General features: G+C 56.5%; 2 protein-coding genes across 2 annotated transcripts; one reads left to right on the forward strand and one right to left on the reverse strand.

The window, feature by feature from the left end:
- The first annotated feature begins 1,933 nt into the window (after positions 1–1,933).
- LOC458958 (breakpoint cluster region protein-like) lies at positions 1,934–7,533 on the forward strand. The gene is made up of 6 exons (XM_063808433.1): positions 1,934–2,011; positions 2,853–2,962; positions 4,223–4,362; positions 5,418–5,552; positions 6,498–6,603; positions 7,080–7,533. The coding sequence occupies exons 1-6, from the start codon at positions 1,934–1,936 to the stop codon at positions 7,456–7,458; spliced, it is 948 nt and encodes a 315-aa protein (XP_063664503.1). The 3' UTR covers positions 7,459–7,533.
- On the reverse strand, positions 2,383–16,143 carry LOC112206725 (putative POM121-like protein 1). The gene is made up of 5 exons (XM_054676078.1): positions 11,019–16,143; positions 9,918–10,356; positions 9,105–9,211; positions 5,374–6,288; positions 2,383–4,481 (listed from the first exon to the last, which is right to left on the reverse strand). Exon 1 carries the CDS (start codon positions 15,973–15,975, stop codon positions 14,602–14,604), a length of 1,374 nt encoding a protein of 457 aa, XP_054532053.1. The 5' UTR covers positions 15,976–16,143; the 3' UTR covers positions 2,383–4,481; positions 5,374–6,288; positions 9,105–9,211; positions 9,918–10,356; positions 11,019–14,601.
- Between the last annotated feature and the right edge of the window lie 99 nt (positions 16,144–16,242).

Here is a 16,242-nt window from a genome sequence, read left to right on the forward strand (position 1 = left end):
TGGCTCACAGCAGCCTCCACCTTCCAGGCTCGAGCAATGCTCCCACCTCAGCCTCTCAAGCAGCTGGGACTGCAGGTATGTGCCACCATGCTTGGCTGCCTTTTTAAATTTTTTTTTTTTTTAATACAGACAAGGTCTCACTATATTTCCCAGGATGGTCTTAAACTCATGGGCTCAAGTGATCCTCCTGCCTCAGCCTTTCAAAGTGCTGATATCACAGGCAGGGTTTCCATTTTTTAAAGCTCCCAGCAGTGGTATTAAACTCCTCCTTTCCAGAGAAAGCGCACTCTGTCCGCATCCCTCATGTTGTCCTCTCCTGCCTCTGCTTAGGGTTCACTCCGGGGGAAAGTACCACTTGAGAGTTTCCTTTTTATGTGTGGTTCTGACTGACCGCTCCCTGCTCACAGATGCTGCTTCTCAGGGTGGGGTCCCTGAGGCCTGGAGTGTGGCCTCTGACAACCTTCAGGGCCAGGTGCGGAATGAGAGCCTGTGGCCACATGGCCCCTGGTGGGAGACGTCCCGCCGCCCTTTGCTTCTCTGTGCCACTCTGGCTGCACAGTTCAGAGCCTTGGGAAATGTTAACCAGTAGGACCTAGAAGGGGAGGTGAGAAGGGGTCACCCCCCACGTGTGCCTGTGCTGAGCCTTCATGCTGAGCAGGTGCAGGGAGGGAGGCCCAGGTGCACACACCTGTGAAGTAGGGGCAGCTGGCTGGGCTCCTTGACCTGCTCCAGAGCTTCTTATTTTCTGGCCACTTCACCTGCAGAAGGCCCAGGTGGCTGTGGCCGCTAGGGTCCCTTGCAGTGGAAATGATGCCTGTCCTCAGCCCCTCTCTAGGCCTGGCGCTGTGCTCAGCACCGTCGTGTGTGTGTATGTATATGTGCACGCATGTGAATGTGTGCAGACATCATGAGGTGTGGTCCCTGCTGTTAGGCAGCTTGCCTTGTGGCTGAAGTGAACCATCACCTGAATCAAGGGATGGAAACACAAGGCCAGATGCAGTGGCCTTCTATGGAGTCAGACGGTGGCTCTGTGACCTGGCTTCACTCCAGAACTACCTGGGGTTTCTAGCTGTGTAAATCCCAGGTCCCACTCAGATTATGAGTCCAGTTCTCTGCAGGTGGAACCCAGGAAGGTGTATTTTTAACAAGATGATACTGCTCATTCACCCAGCCCAGCCAGTGGTTTTGGCATACCCAGGAACCGCTGACATAGAGCTTGTGCTCCCCATAAAGTGGGAAACAGAGCGTTCCTGGGTGGGGGACATGTGGATTGGTCATGACAGTCAGGGTGTTACATACCAGGACAGACTGTGTTGGGGTGACATTAAGGACAAGCTCCTGCAGGCTAGCTGCCTGGATAGTGCTGGCTGGGGGTAGAAGTTAGAGGGGTCACAGAGGGGCTTCCTCCCGGCCCCCTCATCAGCTGCTTGATTTAGGGCTTGTTTCTGGGTCCTTCTGGGCCTGATTCTGAACCATGGGACTGGTGTGGCCTGCAGGCTCCCCCCGCCACAAGCTGTTCATGGTGCAGGGGGAGAACAGTGTCCACAGTTCCCCAGACAGCAGCTGTGGATGCCAGGCCCCCAGGAGTTGTTACTGAAGTTGCTGCTGGACAGCTCACCTTTCACTGAGCTCCACATAGCACCCGTGGTGATGGGAGCCGGATGGAGAGAGCCTGCCAGCCTGCACATCAGCTCCCAACTGGGAGGGCAGAGGGAGGAGGGGGTGGGGACCCCAGGCAGCAGGGCTCTGGGAGCAGTGGGGCCCTGGGTTCCAGGGGTGTCTGGCAGGCCCCTCCTTACTCTACCTCTCTCGGCCTCTGGATGGAGGTGCTGGCCGCAGTCGGGCTCTGCCTCTGACTAAGGGTTGGGGAAGTGTCGGATGTGGGCTGCTGCCCCGTGGGGCCTCTGAACAGACCCCAGGGCCTCTGCCAATCATGACTCCTTGCTTTCAGCTGGACCCGCAGGCCCTGCAGGACAGAGACTGGCAGCGCACCGTCATCGCCATGAATGGGGTACGTGTCCGTGGGACTCTCCTGGTGCCCACTTCCCCCAGAAGGATAGGGTGGCCTCTGTTCATTTCAAATCAGTCAGAGGTGGCTGAGCCTGAGGCAGCATCTGAGAGGGAGCCTGGTTGGAGAAGGGAGGGCCCCCAAGAGCAGAATCACCATGCACCGGAATTGTCATTCATTGGCTGGAATGCAGTTGCCAGCCAGGCCCTGAGCATCCCTCCTCAAACAAAGGTCTCATGGCACCACCAGGACAGGTGGGGCCTCCCCTCAGGGACCTGGGGGCTGCCCATAGAAATGGAGACCCCTGATTTGTCTTTAGGTACCCCAGAAAGGTTTAGACCTTAAAAGCAATAACACACCCAAAAAGGCCCGGGTATAAATGGTAAAATGTTAATATTTGAGATTCTTGGCTTTTTCTTATATTATTCTGTCTTTCCTACTTAATTTTTAATTGTTACTAAGAAAGAGAAAGCTGGTCACAGTACACCTATAATCTCAGCTACTCTGGAGGCTGAGCCAGGAGAATCACTGGAGCCCAAGAGTTTGATTACAGCCTGGGCAACATTGCAAGATCCCATATCTTAAAAAAAAGTAAGCAAGCAAGAGAAGCAGCGGGGATTTTAGGAGATGGTTCTGCAGAAACCAGTCGTTTACATCATCTTCAACAATCCTGGCTCTTGCTGAAGTAGACTAGGGGCTTCCCCGAGGGGCGGCTCCACCTCATGCTGAGACCTCTGCATGCCTTGGGGGTGGAAATATTTGATGAGACTCTCAGGGGTCCTTGGGACCTTGGGCTATGAGGACCAGAAGGATTAGAGGACTGTGCCCCTTCTCCCCACTGTAGATTGAAGTAAAGCTCTCGGTCAAGTTCAACAGCAGGGAGTTCAGCTTGAAGAGGATGCCATCCCAGAAACAGACAGGGGTCTTCAGAGTCAAGATTGCTGTGGTCACCAAGTGAGTGGGGAGGGGCTTGGGCTCACGCACTGAGGGTGCCTGTCCCTTCAGCTGTTTCTGCAGAAAAGAGCATGTGTGGATCTCTCCTCTCTGTGTGTGGCCACTGCACGGTGAGGTCAGGCCCCAGGGAACACGGCGTGTTCAGCTACCTCATGTGTTTCCTGCAAACCAGCTCAGGAATGTCCTTGCCACCTTCCTTGGAAGCAGTAGGCTGGCTCCAGGAACTGCCCAAGTGCAGGGTTTTCTGCGCTTGCTTGGAATTAGTCACGGTCCCAGATTCCTGTTGAATGTTTGTAACCCCTGCCCCTTTGTCATGAGTCAGTTGCCAAGAGAAGCCTGTTTGTTGGTTTGAGAGCAGTTCATGCAGACACAGACCACTTCCTCTGAGAATTCATTTGCTTCCCTAGGATGGAATCTGGCTGGGCCTCTGACCTTGCTGGTCACGTGGGCCGGGGCCTCCATCAGTCATACCCTGGACTCCCATCTGTGTCTAAACACCACACCCCACCCCCAACTGCATGGCAGCCACTCGCATAGCACTCTGGGAGGGCTGTGGGCATGAGCAGCGAGGACTCCATCAGCAGCTCCCCCAGATAAGCCCTGCTGATGAGGGGGCTTGCGAAGCAGCTTTGATGTGCTGGTAAATCCAGGTGCAAAACAGAACTCAAGTTAAGGCCTCCGCACAGCACTGCGTTCTAACTGTGAAGGATTCTTACTCTAGTGTCCTGTGTGGAGGTATTGGAATTTTCCATTGCTAAGACTCAGAGGAGAAAAGCACTTAGCATCGCAGGACTTGGAGCACCGGTGCTGAGGCAACCCTTCATTCATTCGTCGGATGTGTGTTAAGGCCCAGCGCAGGGGTCAGGGATTCTCCTCTCACACAGCACGTGGGTGGCAGGACCAACACTGGGTCTGATCTCCCAGCCGGGGGCACAGGCTGCTAACCCCAGGCCTGGAATCTGTGAGATGCCCTTCCTGTGCTGACTTGACTTAGAAAGGCCTCCTGACCTTCCCGCAAAGATCATGTGTGATTCGCAGGGGTTCTGGCCGCTTGAAAGGTTCCTGAGAAAGTACATGCAATGAGGACAGAGCTTGCAGAGGGAGGACAGGCATGCAGCAGGCTCTGTGTGCAGCCCCAGACCTGGGTACCTTCGTCACCGTCCTCACCCCACCTCCGGGTGTGCAGATAGGGAGCAGGTCTCCTGTGTTATGGCCCAAGCAGGGCTCTTAGGACACTGAGAGCATTCCCTCCTCCCGCAGGAGAGAGAGGTCCAAGGTGCCCTACATCGTGCGCCAGTGCGTGGAGGAGATCGAGCACCGAGGCATGGAGGAGGTGGGCATCTACCGCGTGTCCGGTGTGGCTGCAGACATCCAGGCACTGAAGGCAGGCTTCCACGTCAGTGAGTGTCGGCCTGCGCAGGACGGGATGGAGGTGTGGGCAGTGGTGTCCGCGATGAGATCTCAGAGTGCTCCATGGCCCAGGCATGTCACATCCTTCTCTGTGTCTTTTCTTCATTTACTGTTTTATTATTTTTAAAAAAGAGAAAACAAGAGTTGTACAAACAGCTTCTATAGAAGCCAGTTTTTACACCATCGTACCCACTCATGCCACTTGGTGGAGTGGACCAGGGGCTTCTGTGGGGACTTGACCTTCCTGCCTTGGGGGTGGACAGGAGGTGGAAGCCCAGGACTCAGTGCGGTCTGTCCACTGCCCTGTATGAGGATGTGGTGGGCAGAGGGCACTGATGAAATTCAGCGCAGGCCGGGGCTGCAGCATCTCCGCCTCCATCTCACCAACCCTCACAGGCTTTGAAGGACCCAGACCTGCCTCAAATGCCAGGGGAGGGCACTGAGACCCCAGAGGGTCCTTCCCAGCATCTTCAAAGCAACAGGATTTTGTGCCTGCAGACCCTTCTTTGCAGCACACACCACCCACCCTGACCAGGACCCCTAGAATGCCCAGCATCCCTGGGAGGGCCCTGTGGTAGTTTCAGCTCCCTCTGGGGGCCCAGAATGAACCTGGCCTGTGGTGAGGATGTAAGCACCAGTGGCCAATTGGGTCCAAATGAAGACACCAGTTCAAACACTGAAACCAATCAGATTCTCCCACGGCCTTCCTGCTATCAGACGACACTGGTGCAGGGGTGGTTGCTATGTACAGGGCAGAGCCACCCAATCCCCACGCAGGTGCTGTGTCCTGCCATGCTGGCCTCCTCCTGGCCATCACATCAGGCCAAGCAGGGGAGAGGAATGGGAATGCCCACGCACCCCTATCAACTCTGCAGACACAGAACCATGCACAGCTCTTGGGAGGAGTCAGATGAGCTGCTCAAAGCCCAGGAGGGACCCATACAGTGGTCAGCATGGCAGGGACGGTGCTTTAGCCAAGGCAGGGGTGGCGGGTGACTCACTCAGGATCTTCAAGGAGGCCGCTGCATTTCCATGCTCTTTCCAGATAACAAGGACATGTCGGTGATGATGAGTGAGATGGACGTGAACGCCATCGCAGGCACGCTGAAGCTGTACTTCCGTGAGCTGCCCGAGCCCCTCTTCACTGACGAGTTCTACCCCAACTTCGCAGAGGGCATCGGTGAGCACTGGAGGCCTTGGCCTCGTGGGAGACGTCTCCTCCATGTGCACTGCTGCCCTCGGAGGCTGTGAAAAGCGAGGTGTGGGAACCTGAGCTGTAACCCCTCTGCCATGGTCGGCATTTTAACCCAACCTCAAAAAGCAGGGGACCAGAACCGAGCCTGTCCTGGAAGGCCTTGCCCATCCCCAGAGGGCTCCCCATCCCTATTCCTCAAGGAGGCCAAGTGGGTGAAATGGTCAGCACTGCCGTGCTGTGGGGTCCTAAAGTCTGCTGTCCTCCTTCCTGCAGACCAGGGCTAAACACTGGTGCCCAGGTGCTCTTGCCATGGGTCCTGGTCCAGCCAAGCATGGTTTCAAACATGACCTGACCCTTAGTCAACCTGGAGGCTGATGTCTAGAGTGGGTGCTGATGCATGCAGCACCTGTGGCCTCTGCATCACCCTTAGGGCAGGTCTGCCTCCCGGGCCCATGCACAGAGGACCTGGTCTCCCAGCCTGCAGGTGCCCCTGTGGTGTCCAGGACGACGAGGGGGTCTCTGCGTACTTGGTGGGGCTGGGACCCTCCCACTTCCCACCTCCTTGTGTCCCTCACTCCCCTGTTTCATTCCATGCTGAGCCTCCCCTGCCTTGGGCTCCCTGGGGAGGGGGTGGTGGCAGGAGTTGCCCAAGGGCAGCTCTGCCCATCAGCAGCTGCTCTAGTGGCTCCTCCTGCTGCTGTTCACCGGGTGCTGCTGACCCCTGTGAGGTAGAGAAAAGGCATTCAGGTGGTTCACACCCCACACAGGTGCCCCTCACAGGGTCCTCACTGGTGGCCAGCGCTGTGGGTGTGACGATGATGACAAGCCCAAACTGCGCAAGGACTCGTGTCCCGGGTGCTCCATGTGACCACCTCGGGAGAGGTCTCTGGCTTGTCGTAACCCAGAGGAGTAACCCACTGCCTCCTGCAGCTCTTTCAGACCCAGTTGCAAAGAAGAGCTGCATGTTCAACCTGTTGTTGTCCCTGCCGGAGGCCAACCTGCTCACCTTCCTTTTCCTTCTAGACCACCTTGAAAGGTAGCCCAGCTCTCTTGTGGCTGCCCAGGACTCCAGGTCTCCAGGCCGTTGGGGTGCCGCTTTGCTCCCACCAGACCCCCAGCACCAAGGACCTTTTCCCCCGACCCCTGTCTGCAGTAACTCACTGCTTCTAAGGACTAGCACCACTGCCACCCCCACCACTGCCTCTCCTCTTTGCCACCCTCCTCCCTCTGCACTGTGGCCTTAACAAAGAGCTCAGAGCTTTGGCCGTGGCCAGCAGTGCACTTGGACCCGCCTCTTCCCTCCCAAGCACATCATGAAGACCTCCCCATCAGCCCAGAGCTGGCCCCTTGTCCCGGGCCACTGAGACCCAGAAGTACCAAGGCTGGAGTCAGCTTGCAGCACAGCCAGGGTCGAGGTCACTCCCTCCCTGAGGACTCTAGCACGGCACAGCCCCTCTGCCTCTCTCCTGGTGGTGGCATTGAAACAGCACCCTCTGCTTCGGTCCTCTACAGGGTGGCAGAGAAGGAGGCAGTCAATAAGATGTCCCTGCACAACCTCGCCACTGTCTTTGGCCCCACGCTGCTCTGGCCCTCCGAGAAGGAGAGCAAGCTCCCTGCCAACCCCAACCAGCCCATCACCATGACTGACAGCAGGTCCTTGGAGGTCATGTCCCAGGTATGGGAAGACAGTCTCCAGCCCATGCAACCCCAGCCTGACAGAGGTGGCCTCTGCCTGCCCCACCCCCAGTCCTGCCCATCTTCCGACTTGCATTGTATGTGGTGGTGGCTGAGATTCAGAGACAGGGACTTGCCTAGGTTTGCATGGATGGGAGTGATAGGGGGTGCCCAGGCCACCTCCTGGTCCTGCTGGTGCACCTTGCTGGGGGCTTAAAACCAACCCAAGTGTTCGGGTGTGGTGGCTCATGCCTGTAATCCCAGCACTTTGGGAGGCCGAGGCAGGACAACCGAACCCAAGTGTTTGAGATCAGTCTGGGCAATGCAGCAAACCCCATCTCCAGAAAAAATACAAAGAAAAATTAGGCAGGCATTGTGGCACACATCTGTAATCCTAGGTATCTGGGAGGCTGACACAGGAGGATTGCTTGAGCCCAGGAGTTAGAGGCTGCAGTGATCCATGATGGAGCCACTGTACTCCAGCCTGGGGACAGAGCAAGGCCCTGTGCATCTCTAAAATAAATAACCACCCCCCACCCAACAAGTCATGCCTTGTCAGGACCCCACCCCACCCCCGTCTCACTGTAAGGGGTTGATGACACCAGCAGGGGTTTCTAGCACCTGAGGTGGACTTGGGGGCTTGGGCCCCAAAGACCTCCCCACCAGCAGCTGTGAGCCCCCCTCCGAGCCACTCTCCTCTTCCCCACTCTGCGAGGGCAGGTCGAGGTGCTGCTGTACTTCTTGCGGCTGGAGGCCATCCCTGCCCTGGACAGCAAGGGACAGAGCATCCTGTTCTCCACCGATGTCTAAAGGTCCCAGTCCATCTCCTGGAGGCGGACAGACGGCCTGGAAACCTCTGGCTAATCAGGCCATCTGTAGAGTGGGAATCAAGATTTTCTGAGGCATCCTTGGGCCACCCCCAGGTGTCAGGCCATCTGCCAAGAGACAGCGGCCCAAAGCAGAAGGACAGGTGGCCTGGGCAAATCCCGCCCAGGTCTGAAAGCCCCAGGCTGGCCTCAGACTGTGAGTTTTTTATGTGGCCACCCGAGGGCACCCCAAGCCAGTTCATCTTGGAGTCCAGGCCTGGCCCTGGGAGACAGGGTGAAAGCAGTGGTTTTTATGAACTTAACTTATAGAGTCTAAAAGATTTCTACTGAATCACTTGTCAAGAAGTGCCCTCTCTGGGGAGAAGGGAACGTGACCGGATTCCCTCACTTGTATCTTGAATAAACGCTGCTGCTTCATCCTGTGGGGGCCGTGGCCCTGTCCCTGTGTGGGTGGGGCCTCTTCCATTTCCCTGACTTAGAAACCACACTCCACTTAGAACAGGGTTTGAGAGGCTTAGTCAGCACTGGGTAGCGTTTTCACTCCATTCTTGGCTTGCTTCTTTTTCTTTCCAGAAGGATTTTTGTGCAGAAATGGATGTTTTGTTGCTGTGTTAGTCCTCCTTGGAAAGCAGCTCAGAAGGCCCGTGAAATGTCGGGGGACAGGACCCCCAGGGAGGGAATCCCAGGCTACGCACTTTAGGGTTCATTCTCCAGGGAGAGCGACCTCATCCCCCGATTCTGACCGCCCTTCCGGCCCACGCTCTCCTGTTTGGCTTCCACAGGCCTGGACTTCTCTGGCTTCTCTGCCCACACACTCCCTGCTCCCAGTGTCCCTGCCCCTGCCCCAGCACAGGTGACTTCATTTCTGTCCTCTCAGCTCAGTGGACTCGCTCAACTTTTGTATAAGTCTCCACTTGGTGGCAGCAGCTTGCTGATGACTTGTTTTAAAACTTTCATCCTAAATAACCTTTTGATGCTTGAATATTTTTAAGTTTTATACGTAGTTTCTAATTTTTTCCCCAACAGATCCAGATACCTAATAAGATGCTGGAATGTAATCCCTGGACAATCCGTGTCCTGGCAGCATTTGGTCTTCCTCTAAGCGCCTGGCTCCACTGTTCTCAGGAGTGGATTCTGAAGTCTCTGGAGAACAGGATACGTGGAGGGTTAGGAAGGGGCCAGGCCTAGAGACAGGAGACTCCCTCCCGGAGCAGGTGGAGGCACAGGACCATTCGCTACCCCATCTGCTGACACCTGCGGGGGAGCCCAGGCATTCTTTGTAAGCCCTCCTGACCACGTGGCTCAAAGAAAACAGAAGCATGGAGGCCGCCAAGTATTTTCAAGAAATAACCCCATGAACATGGCATCACTTTTTTAGAAAGAGGGGCTTGGGCAGGCAGAGGAGAGAAGGGAGAGCAAACTGAGAGCCAAGTTTCCAGACAGTCCTGCAGGAGGAGAGGATGCAGCTGCCCAGAGGGAAGCAGGATCACATTTAAGGAAGTGTGTGGGGTCCCTGGATGACACCAGCACCCAGTGCGGCTCTGTCTGGCAACCGCTCCCAAGGTGGCAGGAGTGGGTGTCCCCTGTGTGTCAGTGGGCAGCTCCTGCTGAACCCGCAGCTCACTGGGGAGCCTGACAGTGGGGCCATGCGCCTGACACTCCTCTCTGCTTGTGGACCTGGCAAGGCAGGGAGCAGAAAACAGAGCCACTTGAAGGCTTTCTGTCTGCGTCTGTGTGCAGTGTGGATTTAGTTGTGCTTTTTTCTTGCTGGGAGAGTACAGCCACCATTTACAAGCAGTGTCACCCTCGTGGGTGGCGAGGACAGAACAGGAGCCTCTGCTCTCTGTACCTATCTGGGCCCGGTGGGCTCCCTTGTCCTGGCTTCCATCTCTGTCTCAGCGACCATTCAGCCCTGCACAGGAACACATGTTGCTTAGAAAAGCCAAATCCAGCCTTGTCTCTGCCTCCTCTGGTCTCATGATGTGCATCTGTTACCTTGAAACTGGAAACCAGTCTATCAATGTCTGTGCCAATTTTTTATTCCCTCCCCAACCTCCTTCCCCATACGACTTTTTATTTATGTAGGATGTGTGCTGTCTAATGATGGGATGACCATACTTTTCCATGTTCTAAAAGTGCTCCTCTCCCGCAGGGTCCCAGGGCTGGTGGTTGCTTTGGGTCTACAGCTACGTCTTACCCACCTCCTGCCTCAAAAGCCTGTGTGGTGGCAAAGCCGGTGTGGGGCTGGGGAACGCAGCGTTCTCCAGGAGGGGGACCCGGCTCTCCTTCTGCAATGCAGGCGAAGGCCTAGATGCCAGTGTGACCTCCCACAAGGCATGGCTTCCAGACTCCCCGACCAGAAGTGATGCTTTTTTGCCTCGGGCCCTGAGTTTGAAGCAGCCTGGCTTTCTCTTGGTAAGTGGCTGGTGTCTTAGCAGCTGCAATCTGAGCTCAGCCACCTACACACCACCATGGCCGACACTTTCATTAAAAAGTTTCCTGAGACGACTTGTGTGCATGTTGATTTCATGATCAGCGCCACTGGGAAGAACCCCAGAGCCGGTGGGGTGGGGCTGGAAGCAGCAGGTGCAGTGATGGGGCTGGGTGCCCAGGAGTCCTCAGTGCTCAATCAGGCCAAGGTGGCCAAGCCCAGGCTGCAGGGAAGGCTGGCCTGGGGGGTGTGGGTGAGCACAGGCAGGCACCAGCTGGGCAGTGTTAGGATGCTGGAGCAGCATCCGTAACTCCACTGAGTGGGGTAGTCTGGTTGGGGCAGGGACCGCTATTGCTTTGGCAGAGAGAGATGATCCCCACTGGGGAGAGGCTGTTCTGACTCTGCAGGTGGGACAGGGACAGATGGCCACCAGGGTGACCCGGCTGGTCTTCCTTTGCTACGCTAAGCCCTGGGACATGGAGGATTCCCGCCACACACAACCTGGGCCCGGGTTCTTACCTGTGGCCACCGCTCTGGCACGAGCCCCTCAGTCTTGGGTGGTTTCTGCCTGGTCCGGGATTTGGTGTTCCTGCTGAGTCCAGCCTTTCTGCCACCTCCGCATGGGCCATGGGTGGTGTTGTCAGCTGCCTCCCACCTTGGCTTCAGTAGCTCACCCAGCTTACAGGGGAGCTGCCCTGGGCTGGAGATGGGCATGCACCCTGGGTCCTACTTGAATGAATGCAGCTTGAGGAGAGCCGGCCATATACACTGGGCCACAGGTTACCCTCGGCAATGCCCACATCAGCCATCAGCCTGAGCCTCCCCAGGAGAGCAAGGCTCACACGACAAAGGCTGCCCGTGGCCAATGAGGTGGCTGAGCCCAGCCAGGACCTTTCTCGGACTCCCGGGATGTGGCTCTGCTCGTGAGCTGCCTGGTCAGCTCTCTCGGGGTGAGAGGGGCTTGTCACACGGGCCCCTGCCTGCAGTGTGACCCTTCTCAGCTTCTCTCAGCAGCCCTGCCTGCGGAGTGTCACCGCCACCATGATCATTTCCCTGACACTGCGAGGGTGGGGGGACGTCCTGGGTAGAGACAGGGCCTGTGGCAGCAGCAGGTTCAGGGGCGCCCTACACTGGTGGGCTGGGGACCTGGTGGAGACCACGCCAAGGGCTGGACAAGGGGATGAGCCTCCACCCTGGCCTCTCTGCAGGCCTCAGCAGCCCCTCCCACAGGCAGAAGGGTTGACACTGGGTTCTGTCCTCACTGCAAGAGCTGCAAGTGCCACGTGCTGTTCTGCCCAATCTGGTGTCTGCAGGTGAGGAAAGGGCTGCCGCTGGCCCGTTTCTGAGTGTTCAGCACCTAAGGGTGACAGCACTGTCTGTCCCTACCCTCCGGGTCCTGTTTGAAAATCAAACCCATGCTCACAGGCCAATTTTTTTTTCTTTTAGAGACAGGGTCTCACTTTGTCACCCAAGCTGGAGTGCAGTGGTGTGATTATAGCTCAATGCAGCCTCCAATTCCCGGACTCAAGGGACCTTCCTGCCTCAGCCTGCCAAGTAGCTTGGACTATAGCTGTGTGTTTTCTTATTATTTTGCAGACATGGGGTCTGGCTATGTTGTCCAGGCTATTCTCAAAATTCCCGGCCTCAAGCAATCCTCCCGCCTCGGCCTCTCAAAGGTTGGGATTACAGGTGTGAGGCAAGGCACCCAGCTCAGCCACAGAGCCCTATTGCATCTCTCTTACTAGGAGCAAGAGCTGACTGCCCCCTCATCCCCATTCCAGAGTGTTGGGGCTGTGTTGAGCCGAGGCCGGGCCACTGGCATGGCCCAGGGAGCGGGATCATTCACTGCTGCCCCAAATCTGAGATCATTCCACCTTGACAAGACTTCCTCATCCAATCCCTTTACTTGACAGCTGGGGAAACCAATGCGCACAGAGCACCCCCAGCTCACTCGGGGTCTCAGAGCTGATCCGTGAGCAGAGGCCGAGATCCTGGGATCTTGTCCCCCAGCCTCCCTGCAAGCTTACTCCCTTTCTGCTGGAAGAGATGGGGCCGGACCTCGACCAGCAGCCCTGGCCTGGACATGACTGTGCTCACGCAGGTATTGAGGCCGAGATGCCCCGGCATCATATGTTTTTCTTTCCTTTTTTTTTTTTTTTTTTGAGACGGTGTCTCACTCTGTCACCCAAGCTGGAGTGCAGTGGCATGATATTGGCTCACTGCAACCTCTGCCTCCCGGTTAAAGTGATTCTCCTGCCTCAGCCTTCCAAGTAGCTGGGCCTACAGGCTTGTACCACCACGCCTGACTAATTTGTGCATTTTTACTAGAGACGGGGTTTCCCCATGTTGGCCAGGCTCGTGTCGAACTTCTGACCTGAAGTGATCCACCTGCCTTGGCCTCCCAAAGTGCTAGGATTACAGGCATGAGCCATGGCGTCACTTAAATGTAGTGAGAGGCCGGGCACAGTGGCTCATGCCTGTAATCCCAGTACTTTGAGGGGACGAGGCTGTCAGATCACCTAAGGTCAGGAGTTCGAGACCAGCCTGGCCAACATGGTGAAACTGTGTCTGTAAAAAAAATAGAAAAAAATATCCCTGCATGGTGGTGAGTACCTGTAGTCCCAGTTAGTCAGGAGGCTGAGGCATGAGAATCGCTTAAACCTTGGAGGCGGAGGCTGCAGTGAGCTGAGATGGCGCCACTGCACTCCAGCCTGGGTGACAGAGCAAGACTTTGTCTCTAAATAATTAAATAAATAAATATGGCCGAGCATGGTGCCTTAGGCCTGTAATCCCAACACTTTGGGAGGCTGAGGCAGGTGGTTCATGAGGTCAGGAGCCCGAGACCAGCCTGGCCAAGATGGTGAAACACTGTCTCTACTAAAAATACAAAAATTAGCCAGCTGTGGTGGCAGGCACCTGTAATCCCAGCTACTTGGGACACTGAGGCAGGAGAATCACTTGAAACTGGAAGTCAGAGGTTGCAGGGAGCCGAGATTGCACCACTGCACTCTAGCCTGGGCGATGGAGAAAGACTCCATCTCAGATAAATAAATTAATAAATACAGAGCAAGATTCCATCTCAAATAAATAAACGTACACCTGTAATCCTAGCAGTTCGGGAGGCTAAGACAGGTCGATCACCTGAGGTCAGGAGTTCGAGACCAGCCTGACCAATATGGCAAAACTCCATCTCTACTAAAAATACAAAAATTAGCCAGGCGTTTTGATGTGTGCCTGTAGTCCCAGCTACTTGGGAGGCTGAGACAGGAGAATTGCTTGAACCCAAGAGGTGGAGGTTGCAGTGAGCCGAGATCTCGGCTGCACTTCAGCCTGGGTGACAGAGTGAGACTGTCTCAAAAGGAATAAAAAAAATACAAAATAAAAAAAATGTAGTAAGATGGCAGAGTCGTGCCGCAGAAGCGTGCTGGTCCTATCCATGTAGTGAAGGCTGATTTCATACACAAATGTCACAAGAACTTTTTTTCTTTTTCTTTTTTTTTGAGACGGAGTCTTGCTCTGTCACCCAGGCTGGAGTGCAGTGGCGCGATCTCAGCTCACTGCAAGCTCTGCCTCCCGGGTTTATGCCGTTCTCCTGCCTCAGCCTCCCAAGTAGCTGGGACTACAGGCCTGTGCAGCAGATGCAGGGGGGCCACTAGGCCCAGGCAGTCTTGGGACTTGTGTGTCTCCTGCTGTGCATCCATACTGGGTGCTTTAGAAACGGCAGGCAGACCAGAAGCCCCTGTTGCAAGTGAGGACAAAGTGTGGGAAGGCCGTGAGGGTCTGCAGTCCGAGATGGCCTTGTCCTCAACCTGCAGTGCACTGTTGATGCGCTGGAATGCCGCCTCCTTCTCCGGGTCCAGGTCTTCAGCAGTGACCCGGTACCCCAGCTCTAAGGGAGGTGGCAGCATCAAAGGCTCCCCTCGCCTGCGTGGCAGCAGGGGAAACTTGCATCTACAGGGCCTAGAGGCCTGGGATCTGGGGGAGCCACCCCTGGGGGCGAGTGTCTGCCCTGGTGCTGTATCTGCCGTCTTTTCACACTGGGTGTGACCCGAAGAGACAGCCTGAGGTCCGTCCTCACTCACTGTGTTTGAGGAACTGAGGGTCAGCTGGCAGTGGGATGAGGCTGGCCCCTCTTCCGCTTTCGTCCCGGGAGGCCTCCCGTAGAGCTGCAGGAGCTCGAGATGGCATTTCGTTTGGGGCACGAGCTGGTCCAGGAGGTCTGGGATCTCTGGTTCTGACCTCTGGGCACCTGCTGCAGCTGTGGCTGAGGCCCAGAAATGTGAAGGGCCTCCATCCACTCCAGTAGTGACCCCAACGTGGGGTTCAATGTGGAGGGGGGAGGGGCTGCTGCGGCAGCTGCAGGAGCAGAAGTGCCAGGCCTTGTTCTTCTCATGCCCGCATCCATGCTTGCAGCTGGGAAGGGGGCAGGAATCAGCGAGGTGACCTGGGCTGAGTCCTGGGAATGGGAAGAGGTGGCAGGAAGGGGACCTGAGGAGGAGAACAGGGGGCCTGGTGGTCTGTGCTTCTTCCCAGACATGGGAGCTGTAGAGGGGACCTCTGCAGCAGATGCTAAGGGGGCCACTAGGCCCACGCAGTCTTGGGACTTGTGTGTCTCCTGCTGTGCATCCATACTGGGTGCTTTAGAAACGGCAGGCAGACCAGAAGCCCCTGTTGCAAGTGAGGACAAAGTGTGGGAAGGCCGTGAGGGTCTGCAGTCCGAGATGGCCTTGTCCTCAACCTGCAGTGCACTGTTGATGCGCTGGAAGGCCGCCTCCTTCTCCCGGTCCAGGTCTTCAACAGTGACCCGGTACCCCAGCTCTACGGGAGGTGGCAGCATCAAAGGCTCCCCTCGCCTGCGTGGCAGCAGGGGAAACTTGCGTGTACTGGGCCTAGAGGCCTCGGATGTGGAGGAGTCATTCCTGAGGGCGAGTGTCTGCCCTGGTGCTATATCTGCTGCCTTTTCACACTGGGTGTGACCCGAAGAGACAGCCTGAGGCCTGTCCTCACTCACTGTCTTTGAGGAACTGAGGGTCAGCTGGCAGTGGGATGAGGCTGGCCCCCTCCTCCGCTTTAGCCCCGGCAAGCCTCCCGTGGAGCTGTAGGAGCTGGAGATGGCATTTCGGTTGGTGCAGGAGCTCGTCCAGGAGGTCTGGGATGTCTGCTTATATCTGATTTCTGACCTCTGGGCATGGAGGTCTGTCTGCAGAGGCCCGGGCCTGGGCACAAAGGGAGAGAGGCCTCCATTGTCCCGCAGGGGCCGAAATGCAGACCGTGCATCCCCGGTGACCTCGGGGACCCTTCTCTGATCACCAGGATTCTCTTGGACTCTAGGGTCCTTGTCCTGCTCAGGCATCCCTGCCCCGCTCTCCTTGAGGGCCCTCAACACTATCTTCCCTGGACACAAGTCTGGGGACAGCCGGGTGTTGTGGACCCCAAAGGGGTGACTCCCGGCTCCTGGGCCCCACAGAGAGTCCATGTTCTCAGCGCAGTGGCTGAGCTGGAGGACGCCCTGGAACTCGGAGCACACAGCACTGGCTTGCTGTGGTACCTGTGCAATCAAATTGAAGGCAGGATCCCAGGAAGGAACGCAGGGCTTGCAGGATCACGGAAAACCTTCTTAGCGTTGTCTTGACACCACTGATGTCAAGTGTCCGGGTGCTTGTAGGATGGCCTGCCACTCAGTCCACGGGCAGGAGCAACGGGGAGATCCCACAAGCAAAGTGAACTGGGGGATGGGCTGAAC

Source organism: Pan troglodytes, chromosome 23 (assembly GCF_028858775.2).
Source record: "Pan troglodytes isolate AG18354 chromosome 23, NHGRI_mPanTro3-v2.0_pri, whole genome shotgun sequence".
In the NCBI taxonomy this organism is placed as follows: Eukaryota; Metazoa; Chordata; class Mammalia; order Primates; family Hominidae; genus Pan; species Pan troglodytes.